Source organism: Lissotriton vulgaris, chromosome 3_1, assembly GCF_964263255.1.
Source record: "Lissotriton vulgaris chromosome 3_1, aLisVul1.2, whole genome shotgun sequence".
Taxonomy (NCBI): domain Eukaryota; kingdom Metazoa; phylum Chordata; class Amphibia; order Caudata; family Salamandridae; genus Lissotriton; species Lissotriton vulgaris.
In genome coordinates, this window is record NC_141689.1 from 717,599,378 (window position 1) to 717,619,529 (window position 20,152).

General features: G+C 45.0%; 1 protein-coding gene across 2 annotated transcripts in view; it reads left to right on the plus strand.

Annotated features, from left to right (window-relative positions):
• Positions 1–20,152, plus strand: part of DCP2 (decapping mRNA 2) — a 295,860-nt gene continuing 275,708 nt past the window's right edge. The window contains exon 1 of one of the 2 annotated variants that reach the window (XM_086961031.1): positions 1–163. In XM_086961031.1, the coding sequence (XP_086817157.1) occupies positions 108–163 (56 nt within the window). In that variant the 5' untranslated portion in view covers positions 1–107. The remainder of the gene's footprint in view (positions 164–20,152) is intronic. The other variant, XM_086961032.1, reaches the window with a different exon arrangement.

A 20,152-nucleotide genomic window follows, 5' to 3' on the forward strand; every position in this document is an offset into this window, starting at 1 on the left:
CGCTGTCCCCGCCCCTTCCAGTGCTTCGTGTGTACAGTAGGACGTCTGAAGATCCCGGGTCGTCCTGGATTTTCACCCACCCAACTCGGGATGTCCTGGCGATCAACATGGAAACAAAGCGAGCGGAGCCCATACCGGGAGGCGTGCTGGACGACCTCTGCAGGTGAGGAGTGCACAGTGTTAGCTGTAGGCGTCAACAATGACGTCATTAAACGATCGCTCTCGCGGGGGGCGGGGGGGAGACACCAGGAATCAACAATTGAAAATCTTCTGCGATCTAAATAAAGAGCCCACAACTAATGCTAGTCAGTAAGAGATTGATGGATTTTACTTCATCTGTAACTTCAAAATCATCTTCTTGAAAACGTGTCTTTGTCTTCGTTGCGTACATTTCACTGTCTCGTTCTGGAGTGGCTTTATCCCCCACTTTTATAACTTACTATATGACCGCGCCCCTTTAGTTTCGCGTGACCCATTTTGAGGTCTGAGAGGTTAAGGCCAACTCTCGAAAATGAAATCTATAAAATACTTAATGTACAGATGCGCGTGTTTTATGATCCAGTAGCGTAGCCAAGATGCCACGGGTCCTGGTAGAGACAAGGGAAAAAAAACGTACCCTTTGACTGCACTTGAGGTAGAAAAATGAGCAATTTTCAAGGTTCAAAGGGCCCCAACGAGCTTGTAGCCCCAGTGCCACTTGCTTCCCTGTCAATCACTTTGGCCTTTGTTGCTCCGAGCCTATCATCTTTATCTGAACTCTGTCGCTACCCCATGCCACTAGCTAGAAAACAGGAGAAAGTATTTAGCGTCGAAGGACGTGAATGAGTTTTGCTTTGTGGGTGCCCGTGAAAGTAATTAAGTTTGTATACATTGAGGACCGGCTGCAGAAGCTGTACATTTTTTCGCCTAGTTCATAAGAAAGATGGTGCAACATGGACATACTTGGCGAAGATTCAATCAATCAAGCAATCAATCAAGATTGGCAAAGTTTAGACCAAATTGATTTCTTGATAGGTATCAAGGGAGTGCTAATGAATTGAAAGCTTTGCCCAGACTGTATTATTGTTCTAAATTGATGTGCTTCGGAATGGCTTTTGTCTGCAGAATGAAAAAGCCCTTAGAATGGGGTCATGGTGCAGCAAGTGCAGTGGCACCAGGACCAAAATCGCTAGGCACCTCAGTGCAGTTATCTTGCAGGCACTAGGATCATGATTTGAATGGTGGTGCAGGTGCAGTCGTTCCAGGCGGCAGGCCCAAAAGTTGTGGAACTTTTTTTCTTGCATTAAGGCTGTACAGTGTTAACTGTTTACCGATACTTATTGTCCCCTGTTTGCACACATTTAAAACATGCTTGTTTTACTCTACTTTTGTGGGTGGAACTTTTAACTAGATTTCTCATTCTTTATAATATTGTTTTGCTAATAACATTGCATTTTTTCCTGTCTGGTTTGTTTCGAATCCATTTTTTTTGTGTTTGTTGTTGGCACATTGTGTAGTGTAAACCCGAACAAAGTGTTTGCAGTGCTTTAAATAAGCACGCTTCCTGGTGCTCTAAAGGGACAGTTTCTGTATAACATTACAGTGCGAGACAACTACCGCAGTCTTGGATTGTAAACACGGTCCTGTGCCTGTTCTAAAAGTATTCCTCGGGTTTTGTGATTGCCTCCTGTTCCTTCTACTGTCTGGGAAGGGAGGTTGTATAGTTTCAAGAGCAATGAATTAGAAAATTCCAGCTGCTGGACATTGTTGTCACATTGCATCAAAGCTAGTCTTTCTCAGCAAGCGTATTTTGTGACTGTATTGGATTTGTGCTGCTGTTCCTTTTTTTGGAAGTAATTTAAACAGCCTCCTGTGTTTTTGATGTTCTATAATATAAAGAACAGCAACTGCACATTCTTAAAACAGACAAAGTGCAGTTATCTAGCAGTCACTAAGGTCATGATTTCAATGGTGCGGCAGGTCCAGTGGCACCAGCACTTATTATAACAAATGCCTTGAAAAAACAGTAATTGTTACAACATACAAACTCAAAGTATGTAGCATAATCATTGAAAATGCCATGGTGTACTGTTTAAATAAAGAAAAATTGTAAACCATAAGTAACCCAATGACAATGCAAGTGCAAATATTTACTATATGCTCATTATTATTTCAGATTTTATATTCATGATTACGCTTTTTTTCGAAATATAAAAAAATATGCAGTGCAAAAAAAAATCTACTGAAGAGAAATCTGCAATAAAAAAAAACACTAAACTTGCCCCTCTCAATCAAACAGTTCTCACTTTACATGTGTTTCTTTCACTTATATTATACTTATACACCGTCCCCCATAGCCGATTCCTAATGAGACTCCAGGAGTCTTGTTTTGGAGGGACGGTGTTCCAAAGGTTTGCCTCCTTTTTGTCGGGGCGCTAACAAACTGTCTGGGCTCCCCCTTTTTCAGTACTAATCCCCCCATTGGAGGTGGAGTTCCTCAGGGATCCGTTCCCAGCCCTACCTTATTTCATCTGTACATGTCTCCTCTGGCTAGTATTGCCGAGTCGCATGGAGCTAAAATAGTGTCGCATGCTGACGACACCCAATTACTCTTTGCATGCGACAAAGATTCAGAGTTTAAGGGGGAAGCTATTAAGACTTGTATGGCAGTGTTTTTCTGGTTCCAACGGAATCAACTTAAATGTAATTCCGATAAATCGGAAATCATTTTCTTTGGCTGCCCATCAAACAACCTGTCGCAGAACTGGTGGCCTCAGGATATGCACCCTCCGACTAACGCGGTGTTGTCCGTAAAAAACCTAGGTGTAAATCTGGATAATTCCCTGAGTGTGAAGCTACAGGTTCAGACTGTGTCCGGTCAGTGCTTTGGCTTTTTGAAAATGCTTAAACAATTTCTGCCACTACTTCAGATCTCACACAGGAAAAATGTGGTCCAGGCACTGATTGGCTCTAGGCTGGACAATGTGAACATTCTATATCTTGACCTACCAGAGTATCTGCTTATCCGCCTCCAGGTAGTGCAAAATGCTGCGGCCAGGTCTATTCTATTCCTTAACCCAAAACTTGGGTATCTGTTAATTTGAACTCTCTACACTGGCTACCGAGCCGTAAGCGGATACAGTTTAAGGCCCATGTACTGGCTTTCAAGACCTTACATGGCTCTGGAGCCCCTTACCTGAGGAAGAGAATTCAATTTTACCATCCTCACTGCTCTCTTCATTCCGCCTCTTTGGCGTTAGTCTGCACTCCGGTGGTGAAGCACTCCCGAATAGGAGGACGCTCCTTTCAGCTTCAAGCGGCTAAACTATGGAATAGTCTACCACTTGCTCTGAGACTACTTCAGGATCTGCTTCCCTTCAGAAAAGCCCTTAAGACATGGCTGTTTCAGCAATAACTTTGCACAATGTTTCCCTGCATAGTACCCCTTCCATGTCAGTCTTCACTCACCCGGCACCGAGACACTAAGTAGAGTAGCTGTGCGCTTTATAAAACCGCTGTTTACATAACATAACATATTGCACAGCCGCTCATTTTTAAAAAAAAAAACACATTTTATTGGCCTTTTTCCAAATCAGCAGGATACATACATATTTTTATTGAATGTCTGCAAGGTCCTCCAGCGTGTCCAACCCAGCCGGGCATCATGTCTCCTCTCCATACCTCTTCCCTCTCTATGATTGCCTGCCTCACTCTGCGGAGCTAGCTGTATTTGATTCTCAGCCACGTTAACAACTTAACAATTCCCCCTCCATCCCCCCCACTACCTCCCTCCCCTGCTGCTGCCGACCAACCCGCCAAGTTGCCTCTCCCTGTATACATGTTCTGAGTGTCATTCATAGCTGTCTGTGCCGCTCATTTGAAAAATTGAAAGTTAATTTACATTTGTGGTGGTAAAAAAAATTAGGTTGTTTGTTTGATTCAGCTCTGCTTATTCTCACAAGCTAGGAAGATGGTGACTTTAGCACAGCAAACCTTTCATTTATGCAGTTTTTAGGAAAAAGACAGGCACTATATGCAGAGCATTATTTTCCTATTCCCCGCCCCTCCCCCCCACTAGGGAAATCCACAAACGTTTGGTGTACAATTAGAATTCCCAAGATGTTGAGGGGAAAAAAGGATGCACATTTATCAAAGATACCTTATTTGGACTAAATGTTATAGAGCTCTAAGCGTGAGCTAACCTAAATAGCCAGAAAGGGCGCTATGCACTGCAAAGGGGTGGGGGCTCCTGTTAAGGGGTTAAAGCCTATCAATCCACTGGTTAAACACTGTTGCAAGGAACTAGACTTGTTTGGAAATGGTCTGTACCATTCACACATACATTGCATTTACTACTGTTTTTAGGTCGAAGCCTGCGATGGCTGCGCATGCGCAGTCTCGCTGGCGAGATCTAGTGAGATTGAGGGAGATTCACTAGCGGGCTTTAATCCCTGCCCCTCTTTCCCATTGGCCGGCATCACCGTTCATGCTAAACGGTGGCCAGCCATTGAGAAAGAGCTCTGTATGACGTACTCTTTTCTCTTTTTGAGCCATCCCACTTGGACTAGCTTCCCTGACTTCCTGCTGGCGTAAAAGGTTTCTTATCTTCTTTATTGGGTGAAACAGATGGCGTACACACAAAAGGGGTGGGAAGAGTAAATAATAACACCATATGTACTAATATGGTGAAAGATAGAGCCAGCCCCAATAGGGCAAATCACTCTATTTGGAAAAACTGCCCTCACTCACATACCGAGGTATGTGACATGCTTCATCATTGGGCCTGCTTACAATACGCCCTGGTGTACCCCACACAGGACGGAGCATAAGGGAGGGGGAAAAATAATAAATTCCACTTAACACAACATATAGTCAAACAAACTAAACAGACACAACACTTAACACATCCAATGAGGTGAAAATAGTGCAAACACCATGTGTTTCCAAACCGAAAAGTGCGACAAAGAAATTGTGCAGTATGAGGAGTGATTTAAAACTGATTAAAGGTGTGAACCAGAAAACAAACTTTATTAGACTTTACTTGGCACCTCAACCAGGATAAAAAAAATGAAAGAACAGAGGATGGGAAAATGCCTTCAGGAGAGAATTATGAACCTCAAGGCTTCCCTCCTACCACTGCCAGAGTCAACATGTTTCGACCGCTCTTGATGCGCCTGTATGGTCACTCCGGTCTTAGTCAGGACCGTCGCATTCGGTTTCTCTCGGGGTACCCCCGTAATCCGGAGGAAAGTTATTACCCCAACAGGGAGGTAGGTCCAATTAATCCTTACCAATCCTGTATGATATGTGGAGGGTGTCCCCTTAAGTGCGGGAAAACAATCACTGTGGCAAAGAAAGAAGAACAGAAGGGGCGGATAAGGACCCTTGTGTATATCCACCCATTCAAACTTTCAATATTGTACTTTATTTTGTATTGGGCCACTAAGTGGTGTGTCTGGTAAGTTTTAGAAAGCCCCAAATGCATTGTCGCGCATAGGCTACTTTCACAAGAACATTAAGGGTCCCTATGTAGTCTAAAGTATCTAAGGCATGCATACCTTGTATTAGACCATTTACCTGCCTTGGTGCAGACAACAGTATCGAGTACTTAGTAACACTGTAAACAGTTCAAAAACCATTACAAACCAACAGTATCCAACACTGTTATAATTCCCCCACTGTAGGTGTAACACACAGTCGTTTCACTTACAGAGTTTATGTATTACAAACACTTGTACTGGTGTCCGGTGTACAGGACGCCAGAGAACACAATCTGCAAGTAAATATATAGAGGGAACAGTGAGGTTCATATATATCCAAACACTATTGTGTTCAAGTCCACTCTAATAGTCCTCGTTATCTAACGAGTGGAGACATCGCCTATGCCAGAAGCGATCCCCCCTCGTAATCGTGCGCTCAAATTATCCTAGTCAAAAAATGACAAACCGCTTATGCCAGAAGCGTTCACCCCTTCGTAATCGTGCGCTCAAAACTGCCCTCGTCAGCAAGTGAAAAGCCGCTTATGCCAGAAGCGATTACCCCTTCGTAATAGTAAGGCCCCCACAATACCGCTCTGTAGGCTTGTCCTGGCTAATTCTAGCACGACCCGTGGCACCGTGTAGATGGAATACGCAGTGGTGCGACCGGCTTCTTGTTGTTGTGAGAGGCACTCGCGTCCCACGTGACCACGTCAAAGGACGTCATCGCGTCTCCCGCGTGTCCCCCGAGGCCTCTCGGGAGTGTAGTTTAAAGCACCCATATCACCTCATATCCAGGGCTCAAGGCTGCTGTGGGACCAAAAGACGTTATGAATAAAGTAGCGTAATTACATGAAAGAATTCGGTGTAATTCACTGGTGTTACCCTTAATAATATGGTGTGATTATTCAAAAATAATTTGATGTTATTCACTGATATTCCCCAATCAGGTGAGGTAATTAAAGGAGGAAGAAATGTTTGGGAAACTACAAAATCGCTGTTTGAAAATTAGATGGAGTCCGAAATATGACCGGGAGAATAACTCAAGGTAGAGGTTAAATCCCCCCTATGGCAGTTGCCCATCGTTAATAGTTGTTGAGTGCACAAATAGTTAGGCGCACTTTATGTCCCGTATTCTCCCTGAGAAAAAGAGAGTAACAAAGGAAAACTATCAGAATAGATTCAGAATTCCCCCTTGGTGGAGTCCCATGCCTCCGCTCTTATACGACTGGGTAAGCCTATATTGAAACTCCAACAAGGGAAAAATGCACACAGTAAAAAACCCCTCTCTCACCATGTGGCTAGGATCAGACAACCCTCTTCATCTTACATGGCTCAACATTCGTCTCATGGCAGATGCTGAAGTCAGTTATAATGAGTGCTTAAATATATTCAGAGAGACCTATGTGGGTTTTTCTAGGGTATCTAGGCCCCTATAGTTCTAAGGCCAACCCTGATACTGGGACTGGCTGATTAGTATGTTGGGGCATCAGTAGCTTCATCACTGAACCCGGAGCTATTGCCTACTCAGCGCCTGCCAGGGGATATCATCATTCAGTCCTACCAGGTGACACTTTAGTCGATATACCCATCTTTGCTCTCCCCGGAGCAATAGATTCTGATCGTCTGCTTGGTATCTCCCTAATTGAATTTTTTCTATAACAGTCCACTCCAGATCATCTATACCATGTATTTTTTCCTGGAAGTGGGCTGTGAGACGGGTATTGGTCTTCCCGCACCTGATGGTACTACGATGTTCAGTGATTCTCACACGTACCTTCCTACTTGTCATCCCTACATACATTAAATGACAAGGGCATGTGATCAAGTATATTACCTCCTGGGAAATACAGTTGGTATGAGTTCGCTGTTCCCAGGGGGTGCGGAGGCCTAGATCTATGGTTTTGGAATTACGTGTGAGATGGCAAACGCTACATGAACCACACCTCGTGTGGCCAGTTAGTTTTGGTAGACCTGGTAGTGTGTTGGTCTCCCTCACTCCCCCCAGATCCCTGGGTCTGGTGTGTACCAGTAAATCTTTTAGATTTTGGCTCCGTCTAATGAAAAAAGAGGTGATGGAATGTTCATTCCCCCGGTGTTCAGGATTTTCCAGTTATGCATCACCAGGCGTTTAATATGGTGTGAGGCCGTATTAAAGGTTGACACGAAAACTGGTTTGTTCATTTCTGGTTTCACAGTTTTCACAAGTAATGCCTCTCGGTTCGTATTGAGGGCCCTTTTCTTGACCTTTTTGATTATTTTAGGTGGGTACCCTCTTTGTTGGAGTTTTTTAGTCAGTACCTCTGATTCAGCTTGGAAATCTTCTGTTTCTGAACAATTTCTCCGGATCCGGAAGAATTGTCCCAGGGGTAAGTTCTCCCGCAGGGAGCGGGGGTGGAAGCTCCCAAATTCCAGTAGGGAATTCTTGTCCGTAGGTTTGTTAAACACCTTTGTCTTTAGGGTCCCATTGGAGGGTTCAATCACCAAGTCTAGGAAAGGTAATTGTGTTGTGGTGATGGTAGAGGTAAAATGTAAGAAAGGATTTTGGGCATTGAGCCATTCCAAAAAGCGATCTAGTGATGATTTATCTCCCCTCCAGATTATTAGGACGTCATCGATGTAACAACGCCATAGTCGGAGGTTGTCAAACCACGGTCCATTGGTGTCCAAGATGGTCAAATGTTCAAAAGCGCCTACATATAGCCCTGCCAGGCTGGGGGCGAAAACGCTCCCCATCGAGGTACCATGGGTTTGAAGGTAAATGGACCCCTCAAATTCAAAGAAGTTCCTTGTTAAGGCAATTTCAGCCAAATGTAGGATGAAGGTCTGCGGTGTTTCATACGGCCACTCACGTTCAACGAGTAATGTTTCCAGAACCCTGAGGGTTTCCCGCTGTGGAATGTTCGTATATAGGGCTTCGATGTCAAGCCCTATTAGGAATTCCTCCTCAGGGTTGAACGGTATTTCCTTCAATAGATTAAGGACATCTAGGGTATCCCTTAAGTAAGTGGGTAGTTTTTGGACCATGGGTTTCAGGTAGAAATCACAAAACTCTGAGAGAGGTTCTAGCAGGGACCCCATCCCGGAGACAATAGGTCTCCCGGGAGGGGTTCGCACTGCTTTATGGATTTTGGGCAAAATGTAGAAGTACGGAGTCCTTGGTGATTTTTGTACAAGGAACTCCGCTTCTTGTTGGGTAATCCAGTCATTAGCCTTAGCCTCCTCTACCATGATACCAATCGCTGTGGTGATCTCCTCTGTAGGGTCCTGTCTTAATTTTTGGTACGCTCGTGGGTCTGCCAGCAAGCGCAAGCATTCTCCGCGGTAGGCCTCGGTATCCATAATTACGGTGGCCCCGCCTTTGTCTGCAGGCTTCAGAATAATATTTTTGTTAGATGCCAGAGTCTTCAGAGATTCCTTTTCCTGGTTTTGAAATGTTGGAGAAATTTCCAAAGTTTTCCAAGTTAGCTGCTTCCAAATCATGGATCACTGCTGCCTCAAAAGCCGCAATGTGTGGCGGGAGGACTGCCAATTGTGGTGTGAAAGATGATTTAGGACGAAAAGGTGTATCGCCCCTATGTCTCTCGAGAGAGTCTTGTTGTTCAAAGAAAACTCTCAATCTCACATTTCGGAAGAAGATGGCCAAATCCTGTCGCAATTTGAATAAATCAGGATAGTTCGTAGGAACAAAGCCCAGACCCTTATTTAGGATCTGTTCCTGGAGATCTGTCAACTGAAGGGAAGACAAATTGACCACTAATGATTGTCGCTGCTGGTGCTCGGTGTGGTTCCTTGTGCCATGCTCCTGGTGATGCGTTGGGTAATTTCCGGATCCTGGTCTGACCAGTTGACTCTCGCGGGTGTCTTCTGCTTGCCTCGACCCCTTCCGCGGCTTCCCCTAAAAAAGGTCCCTGGAAGTTTTGGAACTGCGCATTCTGAAAATCAGGGTTCCGGAACCTTTGATTTCCAAATCCTTGATTTGGATATTGTCCTGTTGGTGGAAAACCCGTCATAGGCCAATTAAATGCTTGGGTGGGAAATTGCTGGAAAGGTTGTTGGAAAAATTGGGGTCCTGGACCCCTCCAGTTTCCGCGTCCTCGTCCTCTTCTCTTGGGGTAGGACTCATTTTCACTCCCTTCACTGGAACTGCTGGTGGTATACTGGCGAGGTCGGCCTTGTTGGTTGGTCTTATTCCCTTCCGCCATTTTTTGTTTCGCATACTAATCTGATGTGTATGGGTAAGCCTTCTCCCTTGAGAAATTCTTCAAATCTTTCTGTAGTTGAGAGATCTTCGAATGTATCAAATGATCCCTATACTCCGCAAGTTGAGTATTGATCTGCTCTAATTTATGTTCGAATGTTGCCATGACGATATCAGTTTGTAAACCCCTTTCAGTCGTCTGAATTTTAATTAGCAAAGCATCCGCCAATCTCTTGGCAGTCCGGATGATTAATACGAGCCAGTCTCTGGTGCATTTCCATGACACCAGAGCCCAGTCCCGTCTGAATTCCTCATCATCCAAAAAGATTAAAGGCTCATTGTTCACAAGTAAGCCCCTGGGGGTGGCATTTACCCGCAAGTATTCAGTGAGTATTGCACCGTGTAGAATAGTTTTAACCTGATTTTTCTTTAGTTCCAGTAAGGTGTCCCATCCCTCCCCTTGAGCTAGTACTGCAGTGACTGTGCTATCGCCCAATAGAGAGGGTCCTGCTAGAATATCGGTGACAATATCGTCCCCAAAGGAGAGGCCGGGGATCAGCGCCATTACAAAACCTTGTTCAAAGGGGCCAAATGGTGCCCCCACGTAAGTGTACTGATGTTACCGGATTTTCAGACAAACGAAATCACTATAGATCGTCCCGATATATATATAGGGTGGACTAGGCTGCTGTGGATGTCAGTAGGGTAGGTTAGTGCACTGTGAAAGTGGTTCCAAGATAGGTAGATACCGTAGTGTCTGTCCAGCCAGACAGGAAAAGAAGGGAACAGAGCTGCTGCCGCTCTAACAAACTCCAATCACAAAAGAGGGGCGAGGGTTAAAGACAGTTTATACTCCGCCACCCCAAACCCCCAGAGATCAATAGTGTACACACAAAAGGGGTGGGAAGAGTAAATAATAACACCATATGTACTAATATGGTGAAAGATAGAGCCAGCCCCAATAGGGCAAATCACTCTATTTGGAAAAACTGCCCTCACTCACATACCGAGGTATGTGACATGCTTCATCATTGGGCCTGCTTACAATACGCCCTGGTGTACCCCACACAGGACGGAGCATAAGGGAGGGGAAAAATAATAAATTCCACTTAACACAACATATAGTCAAACTAAACAGACACAACACTTAACACATCCAATGAGGTGAAAATAGTGCAAACACCATGTGTTTCCAAACTGAAAAGTGCGACAAAGAAATTGTGCAGTATGAGGAGTGATTTAAAACTGATTAAAGGTGTCAACCAGAAAACAAACTTTATTAGACTTTACTTGGCACCTCTACCAGGATAAAAAAAAAAATGAAAGAACAGAGGATGGGAAAATGCCTTCAGGAGATAATTAGGAACCTCAAGGCTTCCCTCCTACCACTGCCAGAGTCAACATGTTTCGACCGCTCTTGATGCGCCTGTATGGTTACTCCGGTCTTCGTCAGGACCGTCGCATTCGGTTTCTCTCGGGGTGCCCCCGTAATCCGGTGGAAAGTTATTACCCCAACAGGAAGGTAGGTCCAATTAATCCTTACCAATCCTGTATGATATGTGGAGGGTGTCCCCTTAAGTGCGGGAAAACAATCACTGTGGCAAAGAAAGAAGAACAGAAGGGGCGGATAAGGACCCTTTTGTATATCCACCCATTCAAACTTTCAATATTGTACTTTATTTTGTATTGGGCCACTAAGTGGTGTGTCTGGTGAGTTTTAGAAAGCCCCAAATGCATTGTCGCGCATAGGCTACTTTCACAAGAACATTAAGGGTCCCTATGTAGTCTAAAGTATCTAAGGCATGCATACCTTATATTAAACCATTTACCTGCCTTGGTGCAGACAACAGTACCGAGTACTTAGTAACACTGTAAACAGTTCAAAAACCGTTTCAAACCAACAGTATCCAATACTGTTATAATTCCCCCACTGTATGTGTAACACACAGTCGTTTCACTTACCGAGTTTATGTATTACAAACACTCGTACTGGTGTCCGGTGTACAGGACGCCAGAGAACACAATCTGCAAGTAAATATATTGAGGGAACAGTGAGGTGAAAAGTATATATCCCTCGTATATATCCGAACACTATTGTGTTCAAGTCCACTCTAATAGTCCTCGTTAACGAGTGGAGACATCGCCTATGCCAGAAGCGATCCCCCCTCGTAATCGTGCGCTCAAAACTGCCCTCGTCAGCAAGTGAAAAGCCGCTTATGCCAGAAGCGATTACCCCTTCGTAATAGTAAGGCCCCCACAATACCGTTCTGTAGGCTTGTCCTGGCTAATTCTAGCACGACCCGTGGCACCGCGTAGATGGAATACGCAGTGGTGCGACCGGCTTCTTGTTGTTGTGAGAGGCACTCGCGTCCCACGTGACCAGGTCAAAGGACGTCATCGCGTCTCCCGCGTGTCCCCCGAGGCCTCTGGGGAGCGTAAATTTGAAGCACCCATATCACCTCATATCCAAGGTTCAAGGCTGCTGTGGGACCAAAAGACGTTATGAATAAAGTAGCGTAATTACATGAAAGAATTCGGTGTAATTCACTGGTGTTACCCTTAATAATATGGCGTGATTATTCAAAAATAATTTGATGTTATTCACTGATATTCCCCAATCAGGTGAGGTAATTAAAGGAGGAAGAAATGTTTGGGAAACTACAAAATCGCTGTTTGATAATTAGATGGAGTCCGAAATATGACCGGGAGAATAACTCAAGGTAGAGGTTAAATCCCCCCTATGACAGTTGCCCATCGTTAATAGTTGTTGAGTGCACAAATAGTTAGGCGCACTTTATGTCCCGTATTCTCCCTGAGAAAAAGAGAGTAACAAAGGAAAACGATCAGAATAGATTCAGAATTCCCCCTTGGTGGAGTCCCATGCCTCCGCTCTTATACGCCTGGGTAAGCCTATATTGAAACTCCAACAAGGGAAAAATGTACACAGTATGGGTAGGATCAGAGAACCCTCTTCATCTTACATGGCTCAACATTGGTCTCAGGGCAGATGCTGAAGTCAGTTATAATGAGTGCTTAAATATATTCAGAGAGACCTATGTGGGTTTTTCTAGGGTATCTAGGCCCCTATAGTTCTAAGGCCAACCCTGATACTGGGACTGGCTGATTAGTATGTCGGGGCATCAGTAGCTTCATCACTGAATCCGGAGCTATTGCCTACTCAGTGCCTGCCAGGGGATATCGTCATTCAATCCTACCAGGTGACTCTTTAGTCGATATACCCATCTTTGCTCCCTCCGGAGCAATAGATTCTGATCGTCTGCTTGGTATCTCCCTGATTGATTTTTTTCTATAACAGTCCACTCCAGATCATCTATACCATGTATTTTTTCCTGGAAGTGGGCTGTGAGACGGGTATTGGTCTTCCCGCACCTGATGGTACTACGATGTTCAGTGATTCTCACACGTACCTTCCTACTTGTCATCCCTACATACATTAAATGACAAGGGCATGTGATCAAGTATATTACCCCCCGGGAATTACAGTTGGTATGAGTTCGCTGTTCCCAGGGGGTGCGGAGGCCTAGATCTATGGTTTTGGAATTACGTGTGAGATGGCAAACGCTACATGAACCACACCTCGTGTGGCAAGTTAGTTTTGTTAGACCTGGTAGTGTGTTGGTCTCCCTCACTCCCCCCAGATCCCTGGGTCTGGTGTGTGCCAGTAAATCTTTTAGATTTTGGCTCCGTCTAAATGAAAAAAGAGGTGATGGAATGTTCATTCCCCCGGTGTTCAGGATTTTCCAGTTATGCATCACCAGGCGTTTAATATGGTGTGAGGCAGTATTAAAGGTTGACACGAAAACTGGTTTGTTCATTTCTGGTTTCACAGTTTTCACAAGTAATGCCTCTCGGTTCGTATTGAGGGCCCTTTTCTTGGCCTTTTTGATTATTTTAGGTGGGTACCCTCTTTGTTGGAGTTTTTTAGTCAGTACCTCTGATTCAGCTTGAAAATATTCTGTTTCTGAACAATTTCTCCGGATCCGGAAGAATTGTCCCACGGGTAAGTGCTCCCGCAGGGAGCGGGGGTGGAAGCTCCCAAATTCCAGTAGGGAATTCTTGTCCGTAGGTTTGTGAAACACCTTTGTCTTTAGGGTCCCATTGGAGGGTTCAATCACCTAGTATAGGAAAGGTAATTGTGTTGTGGTGATGGTAGAGGTAAAATGTAAGAAAGGATTTTGGGCATTGAGCCATTCCAAAAAGCGATCTAGTGATGATTTATCTCCCCTCCAGATTATTAGGACGTCATCGATGTAACAACGCCATAGTCGGAGGTTGTCAAACCACGGTCCATTGGTGTCCAAGATGGTCAAATGTTCAAAAGCGCCTACATATAGCCCTGCCAGGCTGGGGGCGAAAACGCTCCCCATCGAGGTACCATGGGTTTGAAGGTAAATGGACCCCTCAAATTCAAAGAAGTTCCTTGTTAAGGCAATTTCAGCCAAATGTAGGATGAAGGTCGTCGGTGTTTCATACGGCCACTCACGTTCAACGAGTAATGTTTCCAGAACCCTGAGGGTTTCCCGCTGTGGAATGTTCGTATATAGGGCTTCGATGTCAAGCCCTATTAGGAATTCCTCCTCAGGGTTGAACTGTATTTCCTTCAATAGATTAAGGACATCTAGGGTATCCCTTAAGTAAGTGGGTAGTTTTTGGACCATGGGTTTCAGGTAGAAATCACAAAACTCTGAGAGAGGTTCTAGCAGGGACCCCATCCCGGAGACAATAGGTCTCCCGGGAGGGGTTCGCTCTGCTTTATGGATTTTGGGCAAAATGTAGAAGTACGGAGTCCTTGGTGATTTTTGTACAAGGAACTCCGCTTCTTGTTGGGTAATCCAGTCATTAGCCTTAGCCTCCTCTACCATGATACCAATCGCTGTGGTGATCTCCTCTGTAGGGTCCTGTCTTAATTTTTGGTACGCTCGTGGGTCTGCCAGCAAGCGCAAGCATTCTCCGCGGTAGGCCTCGGTATCCATAATTACGGTGGCCCCGCCTTTGTCTGCAGGCTTCAGAATAATATTTTTGTTAGATGCCAGAGTCTTCAGAGATTCCTTTTCCTGGTTTTGAAATGTTGGAGAAATTTCTAAAGTTTTCCAAGTTAGCTGCTTCCAAATCATGGATCACTGCTGCCTCAAAAGCCGCAATGTGTGGCGGGAGGACTGCCAATTGTGGTGTGAAAGATGATTTAGGACGAAAAGGTGTATCGCCCCTATGTCTCTCGAGAGAGTCTTGTTGTTCAAAGAAAACTCTCAATCTCACATTTCGGAAGAAGATGGCCAAATCCTGTCGCAATTTGAATAAATCAGGATAGTTCGTAGGAACAAAGCCCAGACCCTTATTTAGGATCTGTTCCTGGAGATCTGTCAACTGAAGGGAAGACAAATTGACCACTAATGATTGTCGCTGCTGGTGCTCGGTGTGGTTCCTTGTGCCATGCTCCTGGTGATGCGTTGGGTAATTTCCGGATCCTGGTCTGACCAGTTGACTCTCGCGAGTGTCTTCTGCTTGCCTCGACCCCTTCCGCGGCCTCCCCCTAAAAAAGGTCCCTGGAAGTTTTGGAACTGCGCATTCTGAAAATCAGGGTTCCGGAACCTTTGATTACCAAATCCTTGATTTGGATATTGTCCTGTTGGTGGAAAACCCGTCATAGGCCAATTAAATGCTTGGGTGGGAAATTGCTGGAAAGGTTGTTGGAAAAATTGGGGTCTTGGACCCCTCCAGTTTCCGCGTCCTCGTCCTCTTCTCTTGGGGTAGGACTCATTTTCACTCCCTTCACTGGAACTGCTGGTGGTATACTGGCGAGGTCGGCCTTGTTGGTTGGTCTTATTCCCTTCCGCCATTTTTTGTTTCGCATACTAATCTGATGTGTATGGGTAAGCCTTCTCCCTTGAGAAATTCTTCAAATCTTTCTGTAGTTGAGAGATCTTCGAATGTATCAAATGATCCCTATACTCCGCAAGTTGAGTATTGATCTGCTCTAATTTATGTTCGAATGTTGCCATGACGATATCAGTTTGTAAACCCCTTTCAGTCGTCTGAATTTTAATTAGCAAAGCATCCGCCAATCTCTTGGCAGTCCGGATGATTAATACGAGCCAGTCTCTGGTGCATTTCCATGACACCAGAGCCCAGTCCCGTCTGAATTCCTCATCATCCAAAAAGATTAAAGGCTCATTGTTCACAAGTAAGCCCCTGGGGGTGGCATTTACCCGCAAGTATTCAGTGAGTATTGCACCGTGTAGAATAGTTTTAACCTGATTTTTCTTTAGTTCCAGTAAGGTGTCCCATCCCTCCCCTTGAGCTAGTACTGCAGTGACTATGCTATCGCCCAAAAGAGAGGGTCCTGCTAGATTATCGGTGACAATATCGTCCCCAAAGGAGAGGCCGGGGATCAGCGCAATTACAAAACCTTGTTCAAAGGGGCCAAATGGTGCCCCCACGTAAGTGTACTGATGTTACCGGATTTTCAGACAAACAAAATCACTATAGATCGTCCCGGATATATATAGGGTGGACTAGGCTACTGTGGATGTCAGTAGGGTAGGTTAGTGCACTGTGAAAGTGGTTCCAAGATAGGTAGGTACCGTAGTGTCTGTCCAGCCGGACAGGAAAAGAAGGGAACAGAACTGTTACCCCTGCGGCTAGGCTGCCGCTCTAACAAACTCCAATCACAAAAGAGGGGCGAGGGTTAAAGACAGTTTATACCCCGCCACCCCAAACCCCCAGAGATCAATAGTGTACACACAAAAGGGGTGGGAAGAGTAAATAATAACACCATATGTACTAATATGGTGAAAGATAGAGCCAGCCTCAATAGGGCAAATCACTCTATTTGGAAAAACTGCCCTCACTCACATACCGAGGTATGTGACATGCTTCATCATTGGGCCTGCTTACAATACGCCCTGGTGTACCCCACACAGGACGGAGCATAAGGGAGGGGGAAAAATAATAAATTCCACTTAACACAACATATAGTCAAACAAACTAAACAGACACAACACTTAACACATCCAATGAGGTGAAAATAGTGCAGACACCATGTGTTTCCAAACCTAAAAGTGCGACAAAGAAATTGTGCAGTATGAGGAGTGATTTAAAACTGATTAAAGGTGTCAACCAGAAAACAAACTTAATTAGACTTTACTTGGCACCTCTACCAGGATTTAAAAAAAATGAAAGAACAGAGGATGGGAAAATGCCTTCAGGAGATAATTAGGAACCTCAAGGCTTCCCTCCTACCACTGCCAGAGTCAACATGTTTCGACCGCTCTTGATGCGCCTGTATGGTCACTCCGGTCTTCGTCAGGACCGTCGCATTCGGTTTCTCTCGGGGTACCCCCGTAATCCGGAGGAAAGTTATTACCCCAACAGGAAGGTAGGTCCAATTAATCCATACCAATCCTGTATGATATGTGGAGGGTGTCCCCTTAAGTGCGGGAAAACAATCACTGTGGCAAAGAAAGAAGAACAGAAGGGGCGGATAAGGACCCTTGTGTATATCCACCCATTCAAACTTTCAATATTGTACTTTATTTTGTATTGGGCCACTAAGTGGTGTGTCTGGTGAGTTTTAGAAAGCCCCAAATGCATTGTTGCGCATAGGCTACTTTCACAAGAACATTAAGGGTCCCTATGTAGTCTAAAGTATCTAAGGCATGCATACCTTATATTAAACCATTTACCTGCCTTGGTGCAGACAACAGTACCGAGTACTTAGTAACACTGTAAACAGTTCAAAAACCATTTCAAACCAACAGTATCCAATACTGTTATAATTCCCCCACTGTAGGTGTAACACACAGTCGTTTCACTTACCGAGTTTATGTATTACAAACACTCGTACTGGTGTCCGGTGTACAGGACGCCAGAGAACACAATCTGCAAGTAAATATATAGAGGGAACAGTGAGGTGAAAAGTATATATCCCTCGTATATATCCGAACACTATTGTGTTCAAGTCCACTCTAATAGTCCTCGTTAACGAATGGAGACATCGCCTATGCCAGAAGCGATCCCCCCTCGTAATTGTGCGCTCAAATTACCCTCGTCAAAAAATGACAAACCGCTTATGCCAGAAGCGTTCACCCCTTCGTAATCGTACGCTCAAAACTGCCCTCGTCAGCAAGTGAAAAGCCGCTTATGCCAGAAGCGATTACCCCTTCGTAATAGTAAGGCCCCCACAATACCGTTCTGTAGTCTTGTCCTGGCTAATTCTAGCACGACCCGTGGCACCGCGTAGATGGAATACGCAGTGGTGCGACCGGCTTCTTGTTGTTGTGAGAGGCACTCGCGTCCCACGTGACCACGTCAAAGGACGTCCTCGCCATAAAGAAGAAGATAAACCTTTTACGTCAGCAGGAAGTCAGGCCGAGTCCGTCCAAGTGGGACGGCAGAAAAACAGAAAAGTGCCCGTCATGGTGAGCGCTTGTTCTTCATGGTTCCCTCTATGCCCCTTCTTTTCCTTGCTCCCAGCTCTTTCTTCTACCTTCATCACCCCCTTGTTCTTCTGCAGCAATAACTATGCAGAATGTGGTCGCTTGTATTAAGTAACATACAATCTGTGAATATCTCCCGTGGCATTAGGCAGGTGAATATTATCCAAAGCCGTACCTACGAGGCCCATGGGCTGCACTTCCTGCACCTCCAGCGGAGCGCCCATTGAGACACGCAAGGCCACCTTCTCTTCTCCATCTCGATCACCCCCGTGCGCTCTCTGCCTTCCTGCCCCGAGCTCACTGCCATGGCATGATGCTTTATATATGAACCGCCCAAATCCCCCAGCATACATCTACGCCACAATGGCGCACTTCCTCACTGGCAAAGACTGCAAGGGTACCCTTTGAAAGCCATCGCCAGAATGCAGCAAACATTGTTTTTTGGTGATATACAGAACCGATAAAGATATGTTGTTGCCACTTACAGGAACCCTATTGGGGTATTTCTTCCTGATTTTCTCTCCTTCTTTCTTCCTGTATTCGAAGGGGTGACCTTCCTGTTATTGGAACTTCATCGCGGCTGATGTGCCTGTAGCTGCTTTCTGTGCTCGCAGACTGCGCCTGGAGATTGTGTCCTTTGTGTGTCGGAGACAAGGAGAGCTGCTGCGCCTGGCCCTTTAAGGATCCGAGTCTGTCAGGCTCAGCTGATCCCCAGCTGGAGCGTCGAGGAACAGCAGGGCACCGAACCAGGCTGTGTGACGTCACACCTGGACACGACCCTCTCCGAGCCTAGAGTGGGCCGGCCTGTCTGATATCACAAAGCGAGCATCCGCTCTTCTGCTTGATGTCACTTCCTTATTTTCCGGAGTGAATTTAGAACCAACCATTCCTTTCCCCTCCTTGCACAATGATGGAGCAGAAAAATGCCAAGTTTTTCTTTCACTCAACAGAGCAGAATTACAAAACACTTTCTTTACCTCCATTGGTTGAGAGTAGTGATTTTTGCCCTTGCTAGTACTTTTAGTATTTTTCACTCTTACATTGTCACCTGCTTTGATGTCAACCTTTTTACATGCATGCTTATTGTCATAATCTTTCTTGCCAATGGTTTGTGACTTTCGTAAATTTCCTTGTATCTCCTCTGGAGACCAATTCTCTCTTTTGGAGGTTGCCCAACCTACATTATCCTTTGTAATGGGAGTCCTCCCTCTCAAAAGTACAAAGGGACTGGTACCTGTTGATACACATGGTGTAACCCGAAATGACCAAAGATTTTTGATTAGTTGTTCTCTCCATGACATGTCATTCTGATTCGCTAGTTGAATTACTCCTTTAATCACCCGATTGAACCTTTCAACTGCACCATTTCCTGCAGGATGATAATCAGACGTGGTTTTGTGTTCTATCCCATGTTTCATCAGAAATTCTTTAAATATTTTTGACGTGAACTGTGGGCCATTGTCCGACGCAATGCAGTTTGGTAGGCCCTCTCTTAGGTATAGCTTGCGCAAAAAACTTACAACACTTTTTAGCTTCTGCATCTTGTACCACTTCAACCTCTGGCCATTTTGAGAAATGGTCTACCAGTACAATAAGATATAACAGTTCTCCTTGTTCACGAATGGGTCCGCAAATTTCAATACCCAATCTTACCCAAGGCATTTTAGGACAAGACAGGGGTTGGAGGGGTGGTCTAAGTGTGTGTTTAGACTTGTCAGAGTTTTCACAGGCTATACAATTCCTGACACTTCTTTCAATTTCTATGTCATAACCAGGCCACCAGTATGAATTCCTGACTACTTTTGGTTTCACCAATTCCAAGGTGCCCCTCGTGGCAAATGTCAAGGAGTTTAGAGCGTAAACCTTTTGGCGGAACAACCTTTCCATTTCTCAAAATCAAATCCCCTTCGATAGACCACTCGTCTCTCAGTTCCCAAAATGGTCGCAATAGAGCAGGTAATTTTTTCTTATCAGGCCAGCCCGCTCTTATGTATTTCTTTACCTCAAGTAGAACATCATCCTCTTCCATATATTCTGTC